General features: G+C 44.6%; 1 protein-coding gene and 1 long non-coding RNA gene across 8 annotated transcripts in view; one reads left to right on the top strand and one right to left on the bottom strand.

Moving 5' to 3' along the window:
• Positions 1-448: 448 nt before the first annotated feature.
• Positions 449-20277, bottom strand: part of MTHFS (methenyltetrahydrofolate synthetase) — a 22317-nt gene continuing 2488 nt past the window's right edge. Inside the window, exons 1-3 of one of the 7 annotated variants that reach the window (XM_020900674.2) lie at positions 14523-14728; positions 7685-7946; positions 449-908 (exon numbers count right to left, since the gene is read on the bottom strand). In XM_020900674.2, coding sequence (XP_020756333.2) covers positions 685-908; positions 7685-7946; positions 14523-14642 — 606 coding nt within the window. In that variant the 5' untranslated portion in view covers positions 14643-14728 and the 3' untranslated portion in view covers positions 449-684. The other 6 variants (XM_070478253.1, XM_070478252.1, XM_020900675.2 and 3 more) reach the window with 6 other exon arrangements.
• The window catches only part of LOC139038750 (uncharacterized), a 13799-nt gene continuing 8212 nt past the window's right edge, over positions 14691-20277 (top strand). Inside the window, exon 1 of the long non-coding RNA XR_011491903.1 lies at positions 14691-15163. This is a non-coding gene — a long non-coding RNA (uncharacterized lncRNA). The remainder of the gene's footprint in view (positions 15164-20277) is intronic.

Below are 20277 nucleotides of genomic sequence, written 5' to 3'. Positions count from 1 at the left end.
ATTCTTGGGGAACTTTGAATGCAAAGCAAACCCCAAGTAATTCAGTAATTGCTGGGTCTCTGTGTGCCCACCAGACTGACCCAGACCCCTGACAGGACTTCATGACAGTGTCCATTCCCCATAAGTTTCCTTTCCCCTCAGACACTGAGTTGGAGCACAGCGCCTCATGAATGTTCAGTTTACACTTCAAAGCAGAACCAGGGATTCCCTAAGGGCTCAAGTGGTAAAAAATCTGCCTGCAATGTGAGAGACCTGGGTTCAATCCCTGAGTCGAAAGGAGATAACAGCAATCCACCCCAGTATTCTTGCCTGGAGAATCCCATAGACAGAGGCGCCTAGCGGGCTATAGTCCATGGGGTCACCAAGAGTCAGGCTCGACTGAGCAACTAAACCACCACCACCACAAAGCAGATGGACCAACATGGGACATTAAGGCCAGAAAGTTAAATTGAAAATCACACAGTGATAGCCTCTGTTTTAATCAATGTTCTATTACACATAAGGCTATTGATTTTTAAAACTGGTTTCATGTTAGGTGTATCTTACGTTAAAAACAATATAGCCCACATTCACATTAGTGTGCAATTTCTACTTATTTCTGACAAAGAGAAAATACATATAGTTGACTTTTTTTCTGGCACAAAACCTTGATTATTCAGCTGTGGTCGTCAGAGCCAAAGATGCTCAGCAGTCTTCATAAAGCACTTCGTCTACCTTCACATCATTCTCATCTACCGGGACCTGGAGGCAGATCTGCTCCTTGAAAGCCAAGGCCAGGGTGTAGGGTTTCACGTCCTGGGACTGCAGACAGCGCTTCAGGTAGGCATCATAGTAGCCTTTGCCCCGTCCCAAACGGTTGTTCTGTTTGTCGAACCCGAGACCCGGCATGAAGATGAGGTCAAGTCCCCCTGTGGAAAAGAGGAGCAAATTTATAAGGAAGGTTAATATGGACAGGGGCGAGGGCCACACCAGGTACCCACTGACCGGAGAGGGGGCAGCTACTGTATTTGTGATTGATGAGGCCACAGGCAATATCCATGTCACCAAGAGCCTGGGCCAGGAGGGGAAGGCACAGTATGTGCTACTGGCCCAAGCCGTGGATCAGACAGCCAATTGACCCCCGGAGCCCCCATCGGAGTTCATTATCAAGGTGCAAGATGTCAGTAACAACCCACCCATCTTTCTCCTCGGGCCCTACCATGGCACAATGTCCAATGTGGGCAGGAAAATACCGATCACTTCCCAATCTGGATTTTGTTTTTCAACGACGTCCTTTTTTTCTTTTTTTTGGAGTACAGTTGCTTTACAATGTTGTGTTAGTTTCTCTGTACAGCAAAGTGAACCAGCTATATGTTTACATATGTCCACTCCTGCTTGGATCTCCCACCCTCACCCCTCTAGGTCATCACAGAGCACCAAGCTGAGCTCCCTGTGTTACACAGCAGCTTCCCACTAGCTATCTCACACATGGTAGTGTATATAAGGATTGATAAATGATTTCTATTTCTTCTCTGACTTTTAATGAAATACATGATCACTGTAGAAATTCTGAAAAAACTGAAAAGACAAAGAAAGAAATAAAAATTACTCAGCAACTAGTAAGCCCATCATCCATCCTCTGGCAGTTCTTTCAAGTATGCATGCTAAACTTGCTTCAGTCGTGTCTGACTCTGCGATCCCATGGACTGTAGCCTGCCAGGCTCCTCTGTCCATGGGATTCTCCAGGCAAGAATACTGGCGTGGATTGCCATGCCCTTCTCCATTTTTCATGTATACATGTACAAAAATGCTAGATTCCCAGGCCCTATCCACACCTAGTTAAAGAGAATCTCAAGACTTCCCTGGTGGTCCAGTGGCTGAGAGGCTGCTATCCCTACACAGGTGCCCTGGATTTTATCTCTGGTCAGGGAACTAGATCCCACGAGCCACAATTAAGAGTTCACATGGCTCAACTAAAGATCCCACATGCCACAACTAAGACCTGGCACAGCCAAATAACTAAAAATAAATGTTAAAGAAGATAAAGAGAATTTCCAAGGATAGGGCCTAAGAAGTCCTTTTTCTCTTAATTTCTTTCTCTAAGCATACAGATGACCCTACACACACTCCTGCCAAGTTTGGGAGCCAATGTCCCAGGGCGCTGACAACTGGCAGAGCGGGAGAGGGTCAGAGGGAAATCAGGGAGGACAGAGCTCTTGTCAAAGTCGATGAGCAGCAGTAGGGTAAGCTGTTAGGAGGGCCAAGCTGACCCTTTTCATCTCCCCTCTTACAGAAGTGGGGAGGCCAAATTGTCCTGCTTTCCTGGATTCATGTGAATGCGACCTTTGACCTATTCAGGAACATTCCGAAGGTACCAGATGGGGTCCCGTGGTTGGTCCTCTGGCCGGAACTCTCCCAGGGACACAAGGACCAGAATGGCCACGGTGTTGTTGTCAGCACAGGGCTCAGAGAGGAGGGCAGGGTCTTCAAGGTTACAAAAAGCTGTCCACAGTTAGAGGTGTGCAGAAGGCCACAAAGGTCGTTAAGGAGCTCCGTGGACTCTGTGAGGTCCAGGGAGTGACCCTCCAGCCCCTGGCGGGGAGCCAGACACACCAGCACTGCCCACAAGCAGCAGAACACACCCAACCCAGCCGTCTACCTGGTGGCCATCCTGTATCGAGCCTCAGCCTTCTGAGGGCTGTCCTGGGGGGCTCCAAGTGACCTCCAGCTTAGCAGGGACTGACCACGCACGCAGTGTTGCTGGCAAAGACGTACCAGCAAGGGCTGGGAGCCATGTATTCTCTGGAATGGGCTGTTCAGGGTAGAAGTGTTCAGACTGCCAGCCAGGCTGGCCGCCCACTATCAGCAGCTGTTCTGACTGCCTGCGGAACTGCAAGATGAACTCAGCTTCTCCTGGGCACTCAGCATACCTGCCAACCCTAGCCTGCTAAAACCTGGCTGAGCACACTTCCAATGACAGGCATGACCTTCTTGAGGAAACCTGCTCATCTACTCTAATCCCAACTTGCTATAGGGCTCTGGCCACTGACCGTCACCTTCCCTCCCTGTCCCTGCTCTGCTCATCTCTCTCAGGAATCACAGTGTCTTCTGGCTTAGACTCCACCCCCTCCAAGTCCTCCTCCTGAGCTTAGAGTTCAGCTCTGTCATTACGCCCAGAACACATCTGCACACATCTTTTCCTCCATTCCTTTGCGGACCCACGTCACAGAACATAAGGAAAGAGTTTCCCGTAGAAGGAAGTGGAAACAACGTCAGGAGCTGGCAAAAAGGACAGTAAGGTGCAGACAGGACACTATCATCAGAGTCAGCAACAAGGGAATTGGCAGGGTAAGGTTAACTTTGGGAGATGGGGCAGACGCGGAGCTGTACAATCTTCATCGACACTCCCCCGCTCCCTGGCAAAAAAATAAAAGCCTAGGAACTAGGCCCTGAAAAAAAATGAGGAAAGAGGATTCTCTAAAGGCCTTAATTTATTCTTGAGACTGAAAGTACACGCTAGGCACTGAGGATTCAGTTCACCTTCACAAAACATCCTTTTTACCTCTGGCCAAGGAGGCAGCAGCTGGGCCACAGACACCTCTTAGGATGCTCTGAACTCAAACTGTCCATCCTGGGTTTTGTAGGACAATATAATCAGCTTGGCCAGAGGACTCCTTTTAATACTAAAGAGAAAGCTGAAAACAGTAAGAGTCCAGCAGTTAAACGGAGCTTTCTAACATTCCTTTCAACACATCCTATGCATAACCTTCTCTCTCTTTCTCCTTGCTCTTCTTGCCAAGTTCAGTGTCATGGCCACATCTCCCACAAAATCCTCTGCAGGAACTTGATAAACTTCTCCATGCACGCTCTGTATCCTGCCAGAAACCTCAGCTCAACTTTTTGAAGATGCCATTTCTCCTGGAATTCCAACTGTCATCCCAGCTCCAGGCCCTGCTGGTCCAAATCCATCTTCACCATGACTCCCTATGTCCCAAAACTGTCCGTCAATAACAATCTCCTAAAGGTAACATCCACATCCTTAACTGGGGGCACAGCCACAACACTCTCACCCCAATCACCTCGCCCACAGCATCTCCCATTACACTTGGGCGATCCTAGATAAATGGATAGATTCCTTGTCCCACACGTCTGCCCCATGACTTCCTGCTTTTGCTCTTGGGATGCTATTTTCCATGTCTGCAAATAATCTTTTTTTTTAACTTTTTATTTTGTTTTGGGGTATAGTCAATTAACAATGTTGTGACAGTTTGATAGTTTCAGGTGAAGAGAGAAGGGACTCAGCCATACATATACATGTATCCATTCTCCCCCAAACTCCCCTCCCATCCAGGCTACCACATAACATTCAGCAGAGTTCCCTGTGCTGTACAGTAGGTCCTTGTTGGTTATCCATTTTAAATATAGCAGTGTGCACATGTTTAATCTTTTCATCAATTTGTCTATTATAACAGTCCTCACAGACCACAGTGAAATGTTCATCCAGCTATCCCTGCCCATGCAGTCTGATGTGACCAGCTCATATCCTACACTGCGAGGTGCCCATGGTCCATTAAGCAGGCAGAATCCTTTCCCCTACCTCTGGGAACAGTTTTTGTGGTTCCCCAAAAAGATGCTGATCTCAGTTCTATTTACTATGAAGGGAAGAATGAGAGTAAAAGATAAAATAAGACATCTCTTGTTATCTAAGTTTCCTGACTATATTCAAGTAGCTACCTGTTCAGATCATCCTATGCAACATCTGACTCTTATCCAAAGTCCACCTTCTAGAAGAGGAGAAGAAGCACAGAAGCTAACATTTGTGAAGTGTCTACAATGTGGCAGGCACCATTCTATACCCCTGGGACAGAACGATGAATCACATAAACTGATCAGTTCATCTACCTGGTGAGGCAGGAGGGCAAGCATTACTACCATCCCCTGAAGAAAGATACATACAGTGCTCAGAGAGGTCTAACTGCTCCTTGAAGGCATTCAGCTCGTAAGAAATGAAGCTGAGGGCTTGCAGTCCAGGTGGATTGCAATTCCACAGCATACGCTGCTCCTGCTGCTGAAAGGCACAGGTGACCTCAGTCAAACGGACAGAGGATAAAGGACAAGAACAGGCACCTTAGAGCCAGTGGTGCAGAGGAGTTGCGGGTGCAGGGTGCAAGATATGCTATTATTGTTGTTTAGTCGCTCAGTCATGTCCACCTCTTTTGTGGCTCCATGGACGGTAGCCCACCAGGCTCCTCTGTCCATGGGATTCTCCAGGCATTAATACTGCAGTGGGTTGTCATTTCCTCCTCCAGAGGATCTTCTTGACTGACCCAGGGATCCAACCCATGTCTCCTGTGGCTCCTGCATTGCAAGCAGATTCTTTACTGAGCCACTGGCAAAGCCCATCATGGATGGATATAATATCAAATATTATATGATCTCACTTGTATGTGGAACCTAAAAAAATAATACAAATGAATCTATATACAAAATAGAAACAGACTCACAGACACAGAAAACAAACTTATGTTTACCAAAGGGGGAAACAGGTTTGGATAAATTAGGAGTATAGGACTAGCAGACACAAATTACTATTCATAAAATAGATAAGCAACAAGGATTTACTATATAGCACAGGAAACTATGTTCGATATCTTAAAATAACTTTTAATGGACAACAATGGGAAAAATACATATATGTAACATATGTATGATGGAATCACTTTGCTACACACCTAAAATTAACACAATGTTGTAAAGCAACTATATTTCAATTTTTTTTTAAATAGGGTTGGGGAACTGAAAGAGATTCAGAGTGGGCTGGAATTCAGATGATAAAGTAAGGGAGTAGAAAGATGTACAAACGGAAAGAATAGCAAGGCTCAATCAGGAAGAGCCTTGGATTTTTTGTTTTATTTTTATTTTTTTGGTCACACCTTGCAGCATGTGGGACCTTAGTTCCCTCACCAGGGATCTAACCTGCACCCCTTACACTGGAAGGTGGCATCTAAACCACTGGATCTCCAGGGAAGTCCAGGAAGAATCTTGTTAAGGAATGTTTACTTCAAAGTAAGGGCAGCAGAAAGTCAATGAAAGACTTTAAACTGGGGAGAGAAGTCAACTTTGCATTTCAGAAATCTTGTTGCAATGACTATATAAATAATATGACTGAGAGGGAGGACAGAATAAAAGGCGTGGAGAGGAAGAAGAGTTGGGAGGCTATTATAACCCAGACAAGGGGGGATAGTGGTTTGGACTGCAGTGGGATAAGAGAGAAGTGGATAGATTCAACAAGTATTAATCCTCAGGGGTTTCCCTGGTGGCACAGTAGTAAAGAACCTATCTGCCAATGCAGGAGACCTGGGTTCAATCCCTGGATCAGGAAGATCCCCAGGAGAAGGAAATGGGAACCCACTCCAGAATTCTTGCCTGGGAAATCTCATGAACAGAGAAGTCTGTCGGGCTGCAGTCCGTGGGGTTGGACACAACTTAGTGACTGAACAACAAGTAAAATCACCAGGAGTTGGCAATGGGCCACACATGGAACATGTGAGAAAGAGAATAATCAAGGGTGATCTTGAGACTTCTGACGTGGTCAACTGGGTGAGTGATCGTACAATACACTAAGAGAAACACAAGACAGGAGGCATGAGGGAGCATGATTCACTTTGGAACATGTTGTGTGTGATATGACCATGTGACGCCCAAGTAGTTGACAAGTCTGTGCTGGAGACACAAATGCTCATAGCATTAATAATAACGTACTCATGACCAGACTTCCCTGGTGGCTCAGACGGTAAAGTATCTGCCTACAATGTGGGAGACCTTGGTTCAATCCTTGGGACGGGAAGATCTGGAGAAGGAAATGGCAACCCACTCTAGTATTCTTGCCTGGAAAATTCCATGGATGAAGGAGCCTACAGTTCACGGGGTCACAAAGAGTTGGACACAACTGAGCGACTTCACTCACTCACTGATTACCAGACAGACTGCAACTGAAACCACGGAAAATGCAGGGTTTTTTTTTAATTTGGCTGCGCTGGGTCTTTGCTGAAGCACAAGGGTTCTTCCTACGGCTGGAGGGTTTAGTTGCCCCAAGCCATGTGGGATCTCAGTTTCCCAACCAGTGACTGAACCTGCATCCCCTGCATTGGAAGGCGGGTTCTTAAACACTGGACCTCCAGGGAAGTCCTGGGAAACAGAGTATTATTTAGGAAAAATGTATTATCCAACCCAGAAGCTCAGGGCAACAGTCTGTGAAAAGGAACAATACCTTTGTCCTGCTTAGTCAGTCAGTCATGTCTGACTCTTTGTGACCCCATGGACTGCAGTCCGCCACGTCCTCTGTCCATGGGATTCTCCGAGCAAGAAAGGTGGAGTGGGTTGCCATTTCTTTTCCCAGGGGATCTTCCTGACCCAGGGCGTGAACCCAGGTCTCCTTGCACTGTAGATGGATTCTTTGCCAACTGAGCTACCAGAGAAGCCCCTAACATATCTTGATACTTTACTATTACAGTTGACATGTCACAGAGGGCATCTCACCCTAAGTCAGGTTAGGTGGGTGGCTTGGAACATAAGTGAAATGCACATTCATCCCTGTAGAAAAAGTGACCCTCCTGACTCGACCACGACAAGCAGATCAGAGGTCTAACAGCCAGCGCAGCAGGACAGCATCCTACGGTGGCAGTTCTAACATTGTAACGCTCACCTGTTGACAAGGCCTCCTCCAGAACCGCATCCTCCCCGGGCTGCTGAATGTTCCAGGAAGTTCTGGGCAGTGAAGCGATCTCCTCTGGTGATGCTAACTTCACCATATCCATGTGATTGCTCTGCACCTGGTACCGCGGGATGAAGCAGGTTTTGCCTTGTCGGAAAATGTCCTTGATGATCTCCTCTGTCTCAATTTCATCCGGCATGCTCAGAAAGATGGACACTCTTTTGGACTTTTGATATTCACTATGGGTAAACACCTAAGCGAGAAATGATGGCAGTTAAATTTTCCCAGATGATACTTTTAAAACAAGTGGCTCCCCTTAACAGGTTTAACACTTCCTCCCTTTTCTCTCAGACTTCTCCAAACTCTTTAACCAAAAACACACATACAAACAGTGGAGTGATAAAATATGTCAAATAATATTGCATCCTGAAGCCTGACTCGTACTTCTGGACCCAACGCTTACTTCTCTGATCCCTTAACACCTCTCTGGCACATCTACTCTTTGTTGTTGAATCTCTAAGTCATGTCCGACTCTTTGGGACCCCATGGACTGTAGCATGCCAGACTCCCCTGCCCTCCACTATCTCCCACAGTTTGCTCAGATTCATGCCCACTGAGTCGGTGATGCTATATAACCATCTCATCCTCTGCTGGCCCATTCTCCTTTTGCCTTCATTCTTCCCAGATCTTTTCCTACTCTAGCAGATGCAAAACTTCATTAAAAGGTCACGGTGGGACCCTGCTGTCTAAAAATATGGAAAATTCCAAACTTGACCACCACCACTGGACCACCAGGGAAGTCCTTGTCTTTGTTAACATTTTAACATTCATTTGAATAGAAGAGCTTTAGCAATTAGGAAGGAGGTGTGTAGTGCCCATTCTAGCAGACTTCTCTGTCTTTTTCCCTGAGAGTCTCTGCTTTAACTCTGAAGCTTGGCTCCCACAAGCTTGTTTTTTTTTTATCCTCTGTGGCTGTTGTTGTCTTTGTTTTAATATTTATTTATTTGACTGCATCAGATCTTAGTTGCAACATGTGGGGTATTTAGTTGTAGCATGTGGGATCTATTTCCCTGATCAGGGATGGAACCCAGCCCCCTGCATTGGAAGCACATAGTCTTAGGCACTGGACCACCAGGGAAGCCACCCCCCAACCCCCAACCAGCACAAATTTCTTTACTCCCTAGATTGTCAGCCTTCTCTCCTCTCAAATTCCACCACTTAAGCCCAATTCAAGTCCTAACTTTTCCTGACTTCTGCAGAACCCTTACTATATGTAGAGTCACTATACAACCTAACAGCTATGTGCTGCTGCTGTAAGTCAATTATTCATTGTTTTGTGTGTCCTAAACAGAGCATCCTAGCCAGTCTATAAACTCCCTGGGGCAGACTACATGCCATACAATTCTGTTGGCACTATCCACGTCCCTCCCAATTCCTAAAGCTCTTCTATTCAAATCAATGTTAAAATGTTAAAAAGACCAGGATTTCTCTGATGGTCCAGTGATTAAGACTTCCACTGCACGGGGCAAGTGGTCGGGCAACTAAAATCCCACATCCCACAGTTGTTGCTGCTCAGTCATGTCCAACTCTTTGCAACCCCGTGGACTGCAGCACACCAGGCTTCCCTGTCCTTCACCATCTCTCAGAGTTTGCTCAAACTTAGGTCCATTGAGTCAGTGATGCCATCCAACCATCTCATCCTCTGTTGTCCCCCTTCTCCTCCTGTCCTCAATATTTCCCAGCATCAGGGTCTTTTCCAATGGGTCGGCTCTTCACATCAGGTGGCCAAAGTATTGGAGCATCAGCTTGGGCATTATTCCTTCCAGTGAATATTTAGGGTTAGTAGGTGCACCAAAAATAATTTTTTTAATAATATAAAAAATAAAAGTGTTCACAAAAATGGAAGGTGGGGGATCCTGGATAAGCAAAGGCCCTCTAAAATGAGTGCCATGTTGTGTTAATAAGAAGGAGGACCTGGGTGAAAGCATTTTTTTGTACTCAGTTTAACAAGAAGCAGGAGCAATGGGCTGAGCGTTGCTCACTATAGAAATGTTAATAATCCCAGAACATCCCCAGTCCCTCAGCTCCCTTTTTCTTCCTTTTCTGTTCTGCCCTGTTCTCCGAGCTAAGAAGGAAAAGTGACTGCAAAGGTGGCTTATAAATATGAGTGCCAGAAAGACACAGGCACAGTGTCCAGTTATTCCTAATAAAAAGGGACACAGAGTTAAGGAGACAAAGCACACCAAACCAGTGCCAAGGAAGGAAGCTAACTCCATCTTTCTGAGCAGTTACAAAGCTGTTATCAGGCCCGAAGTGGGCAAAGCAAATGGAACTGTGAGACCTGGATACTGGGCAGACCTGAGGCTTTTGGCACCCAAGTAGTTTCTGGGAAAGTTAAGTGTCTATCTTGGGCTCTTTAAAGCAGAACATAGAAAATCAAAACCTGAACAAGCAGTAACAAACATCAGTTAAAATTCAGGGTGAGACTGTGTATACACACATACCTTTCTTCCTCAAATCTCATTTACGTGCACACACACACGCGTGCACCTAAGTGCTCGGTCCTGTCCAATTCTTTTGCAACCCCACGGACTGTAGCGTGGCAGGCTCCTCTGTTCATGGGATTTCCCAGGTAAGAATACTGGAGTGGGTTGCCATTTCCTTCTCCAGGGGATCTTTCCGACCCAGGGATGGAACCTGCATCTTCTGCATTTTCAGATGGGTTCTTTACCACTGAGCCATCAGAAAAGCCCTGGATAGGACAATATTTACAGATAAAAGCAACAGATTACAACACTGGGAGAACAAGGATATAGGTCAGACAAGAATCCGTTCTTACCACAGAATTCCAAAGTGACTACTAAAAGCAAAGGAAATCCCCATTTTAGTGATCACACCCTCATTCATAAATATGTATAGACAATAAAGGTTCATCAAACATTTTAGAAAGCCAAACACTAATTAGAAGGATTTTTTTTTTAAGAAGGATTTTTTAAAAGGGGAGGTGAGGGGAGTGATCCAGCAGGAAACAGATAATTATAATTCAAAGAACATGGATTTTTTTTAAATTCTAATTAGTCTTCTCAGACAAGTTCAAGAAGATAGATGCATCTATAGGGCAAAAAAAAGGCTGCTTTGGAAAGAAAGCAGAGAATTTTTTTTGAATACTTGGAAATTAAGATTACCAAAGTTAAAACAATTCAGAAGTGGGACTTCCATGCTGGTCCAGTGGCTAAGACTCTGTTCCCAATGCAAGGGTCCTGGGTTCCATCCCTGGTCAGGGAACTAGATTCCACCTGCTGTAACTAAGTCCCTCCTGTGTGCTTAGTCACTCACTTGTGTCCAACTCTTTGAGACCCTATGGACTGTAGCCTGTCAGGCTCCTCTGTCCATGGGGATTCTCCAGTCAAGAATATTGGAGTGGGTTGCCATGCCCTCCTCCCCAGGGGACCCTCCCAACCCAGCGATCGAACCCAGGTCTCCCGCATTGCAGGCAGATTCTTTAACATCTGAGCCACCAGGGAAGCAGGTCGCAGCATAGTCAAATAAATATTTTTTAAAAAAGAAAGAAATTGGCACATAGGATGTAAGATAAAATGAGTACTGGGCACTCATTTCCTCATCTTATTTGCTGAGGAGTCAAACACAGCATAAAGTTTAATTTCTTTACTATATGTCATTTTCTGGTAAAATTGTAAATTATTTTTTAAAAATTTCTGTGTCAATAAGAATATGCCTACTTTAAAATTATTGGAGAAAGACATCATTTAATACCTTTATTGTATTGAACACACATTATGGCACATCACTGTTCTAGTCCCGTTATGTTGATATTTTGGGCCTTGATCCATGGGCTGGTCATGAAACAACAGTGAGTTATAATCAGCAAATGAAATAGAAAATATTAGAGTTCACCATATACAGTAAGTTATCAAATCTTTGGTTATGAAATAGATGTCTTATATGAGTACATCTGGGTATATGGGCTCAAGTGTATTTATTACTGAGAGTTGTGGGTCTCTCTTCAGATGCCAGCGCTCAGCTGTCAGTATACTACTAGCAGTGGTCCTGTCTCTATATGGCTCCTATTCCCACCTCGAGTGTTTTGTTTCTAATCTACCATAAGACAAAGAAACCAAACTGAACTCATCTTTATTCTCCCCATGCCCCTCCAAAATCCACTCCAACACCTATATTCCTTGCACCTAGAAATGTTAAAAACCCTTTATCAGGACTTCCCTGGTGGTCCAGTATTTAAAAATCCACCTTGCAATCCAGGGAAAGCAGGTTCAATCCCTGGTTGGGGAGCTAAGACCCCACATGCTGGGGAGCGACTAAGCCCATGTACCTCAACTAAGACCCAACACAGCCAAATAAATAAGTATTAAAAAATAAATAAATAAACCTTTACCTCCAGCTCTAAATTCTGAAGTCATAAGTGACTCCCCATTCCCAGTACTTTCTAATGTCATCCAATTGCCCAATCCTGCTGGGTCTCACTGCATAGTCTCCCACTCACCTGCCTTTTTCCCCTCAGCTTCACCATCCGCACCCTTGTTTACAGCTTTATTATCTCTCATCCAAACTATCACAACAGCCCCTTACTGCCCTCCATATATTTCTTCCTCATTCTTCCATCCCCAACCTATATTCCAAAAGTGCTGCCAATATTCTCTTCCTACAGGATTTATCAATACATCCCTTAGCCACTTATATAATCCTCACAATAGGTCTTGCAAGGATGGCATTATCCCTTTTACATATAAGGAACCAGAGGCTCAGAATGATTAAGGGATTGATCCAAGGCCCTAGGCAGCTAAAATGCAGTGTAGCCAGATTTAATCCAGATCTGCAGAGCTCCAAAATCCATGTTCAACTGTGCCTTTCCTTCTCTTGCCAAATTATTCCTGTACATGTTCATCCATCCTACCTTCCCTTCACCTGACAAAATTCATCTTGTACTACATAAAACATCTCAAACATCTCCATATAGAAAGAAAGCCTTCTGAGTCCCCCTCCCCTAAGTTATAATTCTACAGTGGATGTTTGTTTACCAGATCCAGATTATCTGAAAGTACTGGAATTCTTTATTCACATGTCTGTTTCTTCTTTCAGACTCTGCTCCTTTAGAGCAACAATCCTATCTTTTTCATCCTATAACCAAGCACATGGCTAAGTATGGGCCACAGTAGGGTTCAAAATGGGCTTCCCTGGTGGCTCAGTGGTAAAGCCTGATGGCTCCTCCAGTGAAGGAGACATGGGTTCAATCCTTGGTCCGGGGAGATCCCCTGAAGAAGGAAACAGCAACCCACACCAGTATTCTTGCCAGAAAAATCCCATGGACAGAGGAGCCTGGCGTGCTACAGTCCATAGGATCACAAAAGTCAAACATGCCTTAGCGACTAAACAACAAAGGGTTCAGTATATGTGAATTAATTAGCTAAAATTTAAGCACCTGGAGAGTAAGGATAAGATGGTATGCGTCTCTACATTCACTAAAGCAACCAATGCCATCCTCAAAAATCGCTAAAAATACTGAGTTTGAAGAAACTAACATCTGCATAGAGCACCCCTCATGCACACCTATATACACAAAGAGTGGAATGAAATGCTTGTATTCGTTTTACTGTTTTTAAACCATAGGAACTTTGAATTTGAGAAACGAATGGATGGTAGAATAGCAAAGGGTAATTAGGAAATTCTTATGGCACATCTAATTTCAAGGCACATCAAGGCAAAGAAGCTAATTTAACAAATATATTTACCAAATATAACATTGTTATATTAACACCCTGATAACATCCAAATATAACATTCGCATGTTGAGGAAGACGGATCACTAGTTTGACAGAGAATCACTAATACTTAGTTATTCACAGGACACTCATTTTTCCCCCTCTGGTGTCCAACAAAAACCAGTCGCACAGACACCTTTGGCACATGCCTCTGGGACAGGATCTGTCGACCGTTTTACTGATAAGAGAAACTGGTATCATCACATGAACAAAGTATCAATGTATAGCAAGTTAGTCTGCGAAAGTAACAAACTGGGTGCACCATAACCAAGAGACAGGAAACCGGAATCCGTTCCCTCTCTCTCCTGCTTCCTATCTTCTTGAGCAGACTGAGTATGAGAATCAGTTCTTTCTGTCATTAATTCAAAAATGTACTTAACGTTCACCTACAGCGTCACAGAAGAAGGATAGGCCCGAGGCCACGGAGACAGGGCCCAGCCCTCCACAGGCCCCGAAAGGCTTCCATCCTTGAGCATCTCTGCACCCTATTTTGCACTCGCTCCTCTGAAGTAATTTTATCTTTCTCTGGTCATTTTACTGCTATGGACGCTTTTTCATAACTTTTTTTTTCCGGCCACATCACGAAGCGTGAAGGATCTTAGTTCTCCAAGACCAGAGATCAAACCCGTGGCCCCTGCATTGGGAGTCCGCAGTCGGAACCATCGGAAGTCCCTGTAATTCTTTAAGCGTCACTAAAGGCTCCTTGGACCCAGGTGGTCCCGCCCTCCAGATCTTTCTGTTCTCACGCTGCTCTTGCCTCAGCACCCTGTCACCCACCTCCATCCTCTCCCTCACAAGGCCTATAACTCTCCACGCCGCGCTGATTCCCGCCACACTGTGCCCAACAGCACCCCGACACCCACAGTGAGACTCGCGCGCGCTTACGGGGACATGGCACGCGCGCGTTCAGCGAACGTGCGCGCGGCGGGCGGACGTGCGCGCGCCCAAAAGGGCCGCGCCTGCGCAGATCCGCAGGTCTGGCGTCGCCCAGCTGCAGCCCCGGCTCAGAGGTGGCTGTCGTCGTGGTCTCTCACCTTCTGGGCCAGGAGGTGGGACTGGCGCAGCCGCTCCTCAGCGCTTAGCGCCCGCAGACGCTGCTTCAGCTCTGCCCGCAGGCTCCGCTTGGCGCCGCTCACGGCTACCGCTGCCGCCATCTCCTGGTGGTATCCAGCCCCAGGCCGCACTCCGCGAGGTCCGCCGGCCCAAGGGTGGGTCTGGCCGCCCCCCCCCACCCCCTCCGCTTCCGGCCCCGGGTGCACCACGCCTCCCGCCCTGGCGACCCGGCGTCGTACAGCCTTCGCGATCGATGCGCGCCCCACCCCCAGCAGATGAAGGGAAGGGGTTCCCCTGCTGCTCGCTGGCTCAGCAGCGGTGACAGATCTACACGCCTGACCTCTCGGCCTGTCGATTCCCTGGGTGCCACGGCCCCTGCAGTACTGGGGCCTGAAAAAGCAGAGGCAGGTGGAGTTGAGAAATTTACATGACGTGGCAGTCCTACTAGCTAAAGAGAAAACGACCATTTTTGTTTGTAATAACTCTGAAACTGTGTAACTCAGATCGGGACCAGAAACCATGATCTGTTAACTGAGATCTTACACCTAGCCTCTGGTCTTAAAGAAGTTCAGGTTCTTGATGTCTCATTGTGGAAAGAATTAAGAGTGAGATGAAGTGAAAGGTAAGAAGTGGATTTACTTGGAGACAGTCCACAGTGTGAGCCCGCTCAGAGAGCAAGAGCAGCCTCAGGGTTCGGGGGTTACTGGGTTGTCACTTTTTATAGGGGTGGATAAATTCATAGACTAATAAGTAGGAGGCCTATTCCAGCTATTTTGGGAAAGGGGTGGGGATTTCCAGAAAGTGGGCCACTGCCCACTTTTTGACCTTTGTGGTCAGCCTTGTGGAACTGTCTTGGTGTTGGTGGGTGTGTTATCTACTTTCTGATGTGTTATAATGAACCTACACTGAGGGTCAAGGTCTTGCAGCTCAAGATCTGTTGAGATATGCCATCTTGGACCTGTTTGGTTCTAATCTAATCAATTTATGTTGTGTCCTTGGGCTGTGTCATTCTGTTCAAGGTTGTGCCCTGCTTCCTTTCCCTACTGTTTCAGTGCTTTCCTCTTTTTCTTTTCCAGCAGCTGGAAGGATGAGGTGGTTGGATGGCATCATTGGCTCAACAGAATCTGTTGGGTGTGCTCAGTGGCTCAGTAGTATCCAATTCTGCCACCCCATGGATTGCAGCACACCAGGCTTCCCTGTCCTTCATTATCTCCCAGAATTTGCTCAGACTCGTGTCCATTGAGTCAGAGATGCTCCTAACTGTCTCATCTTCTACCTCCCCTTGTCCTTTTGTCTTCAATCTTTCCCAACATCAGGGTCTTCTCCAGTGAGTCAGCTCTTTGCATCAGGTGGCCAAAGTTTTGGAGCTTTAGTTTCAGCATCAGTCCTTCCAATGAATATTCATTCTTTCTTTCTTTTACGATTGACTGGTTTGATCTTAGTGTCCAAGAGACTCTGAAGAGTTTTCTCCAGCACCACAATTTGAAAGCATGTTCTTTGGTGCTCAACCTTCCTTATGGTCCAACTCTCACATCTGTGTGTGACTACTGAAAAAACCATAGTGTGTGTATATATATATATATTTATATACACATATCAAAAGCTAATAGATACATTATTAAGTATATATAATATAAGACATATGTATTTATATTCTATAGGATCAGCTTCTCTGAAGAAAACTGATTAATATAGATTTCTATATGCTAGCAATGAACAATCTCACATTTAAAAAACAGTTCCATTTACTATAGCATCGAAAGGGGTTTCCCTTGTAGCTCAGTTGATAAAGAATCTGCCTGTAATGCAGGAGACCTATGTTCAATTCCTGGGTTGGGAAAATCCCCTGGAGAAGGAAATGGCAACTCACTCCAGTATTCTTGCCTGGAGAATCCCAGGGATAAAAGAGCCTGGCAGGCTACAGTCCATGGGGTCACACTATTTGGACATGACTTAGCAACTAAACCACCACCACTACAGTGTAAAAACAAGATACTTACTAATAAATTTAACAAAGAGGGTGTTAAACTTCTGAAAGCCAAATGCATTGTTTGAAAGAAAGACCTGTATAAGCAAAAGGAGAGCCCATGTTTGTAGATTGAAAGACTTAGTATTTTTAAGATAGTAATACTCCACAAATTATAGAATTGATGCAATACCTATCAAACTTGGCCTTTTTGCAGAAACCAATAAGCCAGTCCTAAAATTCATATGGAAATGCAGGGAACCCAGAATAACCAAAGCACTCTTGAAGAACAAAGTTGGAAAACTCACTCTTTCCAACTTTAAAAGTTATTTCAAGCCTGCAGTGATCAAGACAGTACAGTGTTTGATTAAAGGGAAATAGGAAAATGTCACAGAATTGAGAATCCAGAAATAAGTGTTTACATTTATAGTCAATTGTGGGGTTTTTTGTTTTTGTTTTTTTACAAGAGTACCAAGATAATTCTATAATGAAAGTATAGTCTTTTCTAACAAATGATGCTGGGACAACTGAAAGTCTACATGCAAAAGTTAACAAAAAATAGATTTTAAAAAGCTAAAATATAAAAGCTCAAATGAAACTCTTGGAAGAAAACATAGGCACAAATTTTCATCACCTTGGATTAGGCAATGGTTTCTTAGTTATAACACCAAAACCACAAGCAAGAGAAGTCCATTGGACTTCATCAAAATTAAAAACATTTGTGCATCAAAGGACACCATCAAGAAAATGAAAAAACAGCCTACAGAATGGGAGAGACTATTTACAAGTCATTTATCTAAAAGAGACCTGTATCTAAAATATACAAAAACTCATAAAACTCAGCAATTTAAGAAAAAAAGATAATCCTATTTAAAAATGAGCAAAGGACTTGAATAGACATTTCTCCATATCAAATATCCAAATGACCAATAAGCACTTAAAAAGATCATAATTAGTCATTAGAAAAATTCAAATCGAAACCACAGAGAGATACCACTTTGCACTACAGTGTCAACAGTCAAAAAAATCAGAGATAAATGTTGATAAGAGTTAGGAGAAATTGAAACCATTATAATGTTCTACATACATATACATGCAAGCCAAGTGTGGAGAGATGTCAAAATGTTAGAATACACGCAGGGACAAACAAACTGAACTGTAATGTAAATGATTAATGTAACCACAAAGAAGTGGGTAGAGAAAAAAAGAACTAAGTTAAGTAACTTTGGAAAAGAGTATTTTGACTGTATACCATAAGGCCAAAGACAAAAATAGCTTTATAAAAATATTGCACTCTAGTTAGTACATTTGTTTTTCACAGGGGTGAATATTAACACTTGTGAAATGACTTTATTCTAGAGTTGAACAATAACGAAAGATATTGTGGATAGTGACAGCCAGGTTTCTCTCTGTTGGAAAAACAAGTTACAAATAAAGACTTGGGGAATGAACCCTCTAGTGCAGGTTTGCAATCGTTGTTGCTGTTGTCAGTCACTCAGTCGTGTTCGACTCTTCGTGACCTCATGAAGTGCAGTATGCCAGGCCTCCCTGTCCTTCACCACCTCCAGGAGCTTGCTCAAAATCATGTCCATTGAATTGGTGATGCCATCCAACCATCTCATCCTCTATCATCCCCTTCTCCTCCTGCCGTCAATCTTTCCCAGCATCAGGGTCTTTTCTAATGAGTCAGCTCTTCGCATCAGGTGGCCAAAGTATTGGAGCTTCAGCATCAGCAATTAATATTCAGGATTTATTTCCTTTAGGATTGACTGGTTTGATCTCTTTGCTGTCCAAGGGACTGTCAAGAGTTTTCTCCAGTACCACAATTCGAAAGCATCCATTCTTTGGCGCTCAGCCTTCTTTATGGTCCAACTCTCATATCCATATGTGACTACTGGAAAAACCGTAACTTTGAGTATACAGACCTTTGTCAGCAAAGTGATGTCTGCTTTTTAATACACTGTCTAGGTTTGTCATAGCTTTTCTTCCAAGGAGCAAGAGTCTTTTAATTTCATGGCCTCAGTCACCATCTGCAGTGATTTTGGAGTCCAAGAAAATAACATGTTGTAATTAGAAGTCTCGGAACCAGGACTTCCCTGGCAGTCCAGTCATTAAGGCTCTGCACTTCCACTGCAGGGAGCACAGGTTCAATACCTGGTGGGGTTATTAAGAGCCCACATGCTGGGCCATATGGCCAAAAAAAAAGAAGTGTCAGTATTTGAACTAACACACAAAAATAGAAGTGTCTACTGACACCCATGGTTTTAAACATAGTGGGAGGGAGCAGTTATTTGGCTGCATCGTCACTCAGGCTTGTTGATCTTTGTTGAGACATGCAGGATCTTTTGTTGTGGTATTCAGGATCTAGTTCCCCAACCAGGGATCTTACCCAGGCCCCCTGCACTGGGATCTCAGTCTTATCCCTGGATCACCAGGGAAATCCCAATTCACAATAAAAGTCTGAGATATAAACTAGTGAAAGCATGGAATGGGAAAGCTCCTACTGTGAAATTTTAATTGACCCAGGTGTAAATCAAGTATTCACTAACCATCCATTCCAGCAGGTTCCTCACGCATCTCCCAGCCAGTAAGCTCTCCTGCAGTCAGAGCACACAGACCACCACCACCAAACCCAGCTTCCTTACAAAGAAAAGGTTCTGTCCATATCACTGTCTCTTTTAAAAATTACTTTCAAAACCAGCCTCACATCATGGGACACAAGGCTCCTCTCAGCCTGGACCCAGATGAACTGAGCAGCTCCATAACTCACCACTTGGGCCACAGCGTGCAGTGCTCCTATAGACCTCTGTGCATGGCTGATGTCACAGCTGTCACAATGTGCTGATACGGAGAAAGCTTCATTCACTTGGGTTAGAGAATGAACATCAGAGTACTGAAAAGATAGTCCCTAAACTGCTGTGCATAAGATGACTTTACGTTGCTCCTCAAAGGAAGAGAAGGAGGGTAGTGACTCAAATTGGGAAAAAAAAAAAAAAAAGAAGGGGAGAGATTGTGGAGCTCATGAAGCTAGTTTCCGCTGTGTTTGAGGGAAGAGAAGTGTGGAGTCCTGCTCCAAGGCCACCGATAGGAGGCCTTGCACCAAGGCCACCGACGTGGAGCCCAGAACCAAGGTCACCTCTGCAGCTGATGGAGCCCCTTTGTAACCATTGCCAAAACCCTCCCGATCATCACCAGCAGGCTTCCTGGCCCCAAACTAGGCAAAAACACCCACCTCAATAGTCTCCCCATAGCACCCTAACAAATCACCTAACACCAACATTCCAGCAGAAATTTTCTTTGACTTGAGGCTATAAGAATTGACTACTCATTAAAAAGAATGAAATAATGCGATTTGCAGCAACATGAATGGACCTAGAGAGTGTCATACTGAGTGAAGTAAGTCAGAGAAGGGGAAATATTGTATGACATCCCTTATATGTGGGATCTAAAAAGAAATGATAACAAATGAAGTTACTTAAAAACAGAAAGATTCTCACTGACTTAGACAATGAACTTTTGGTTGCTGGGGGTGAGGGAAGGATGGGAGAAAGGATAGTTTGGAATGGACATGTCCACACAGCTGTATTTAAAATAAATAACTAACAAGGTCCTGTTGTATATAGCACATGGAACTCTGCTCAGTGTTATGTGGCAGCCTGGATGGGAGGGGAGTTTGGAAGAGAATGGATACATGTATATGTATGGATGAGTCCTTTTGCTATTCACCTGAAACTATCACAACATTGTTAATCAGCTATATGCCAATAAAA

This window comes from Odocoileus virginianus, chromosome 16, assembly GCF_023699985.2.
Source record: "Odocoileus virginianus isolate 20LAN1187 ecotype Illinois chromosome 16, Ovbor_1.2, whole genome shotgun sequence".
Classification (NCBI taxonomy): domain Eukaryota; kingdom Metazoa; phylum Chordata; class Mammalia; order Artiodactyla; family Cervidae; genus Odocoileus; species Odocoileus virginianus.
This window is presented reverse-complemented; position numbering and strand designations above follow the sequence as displayed.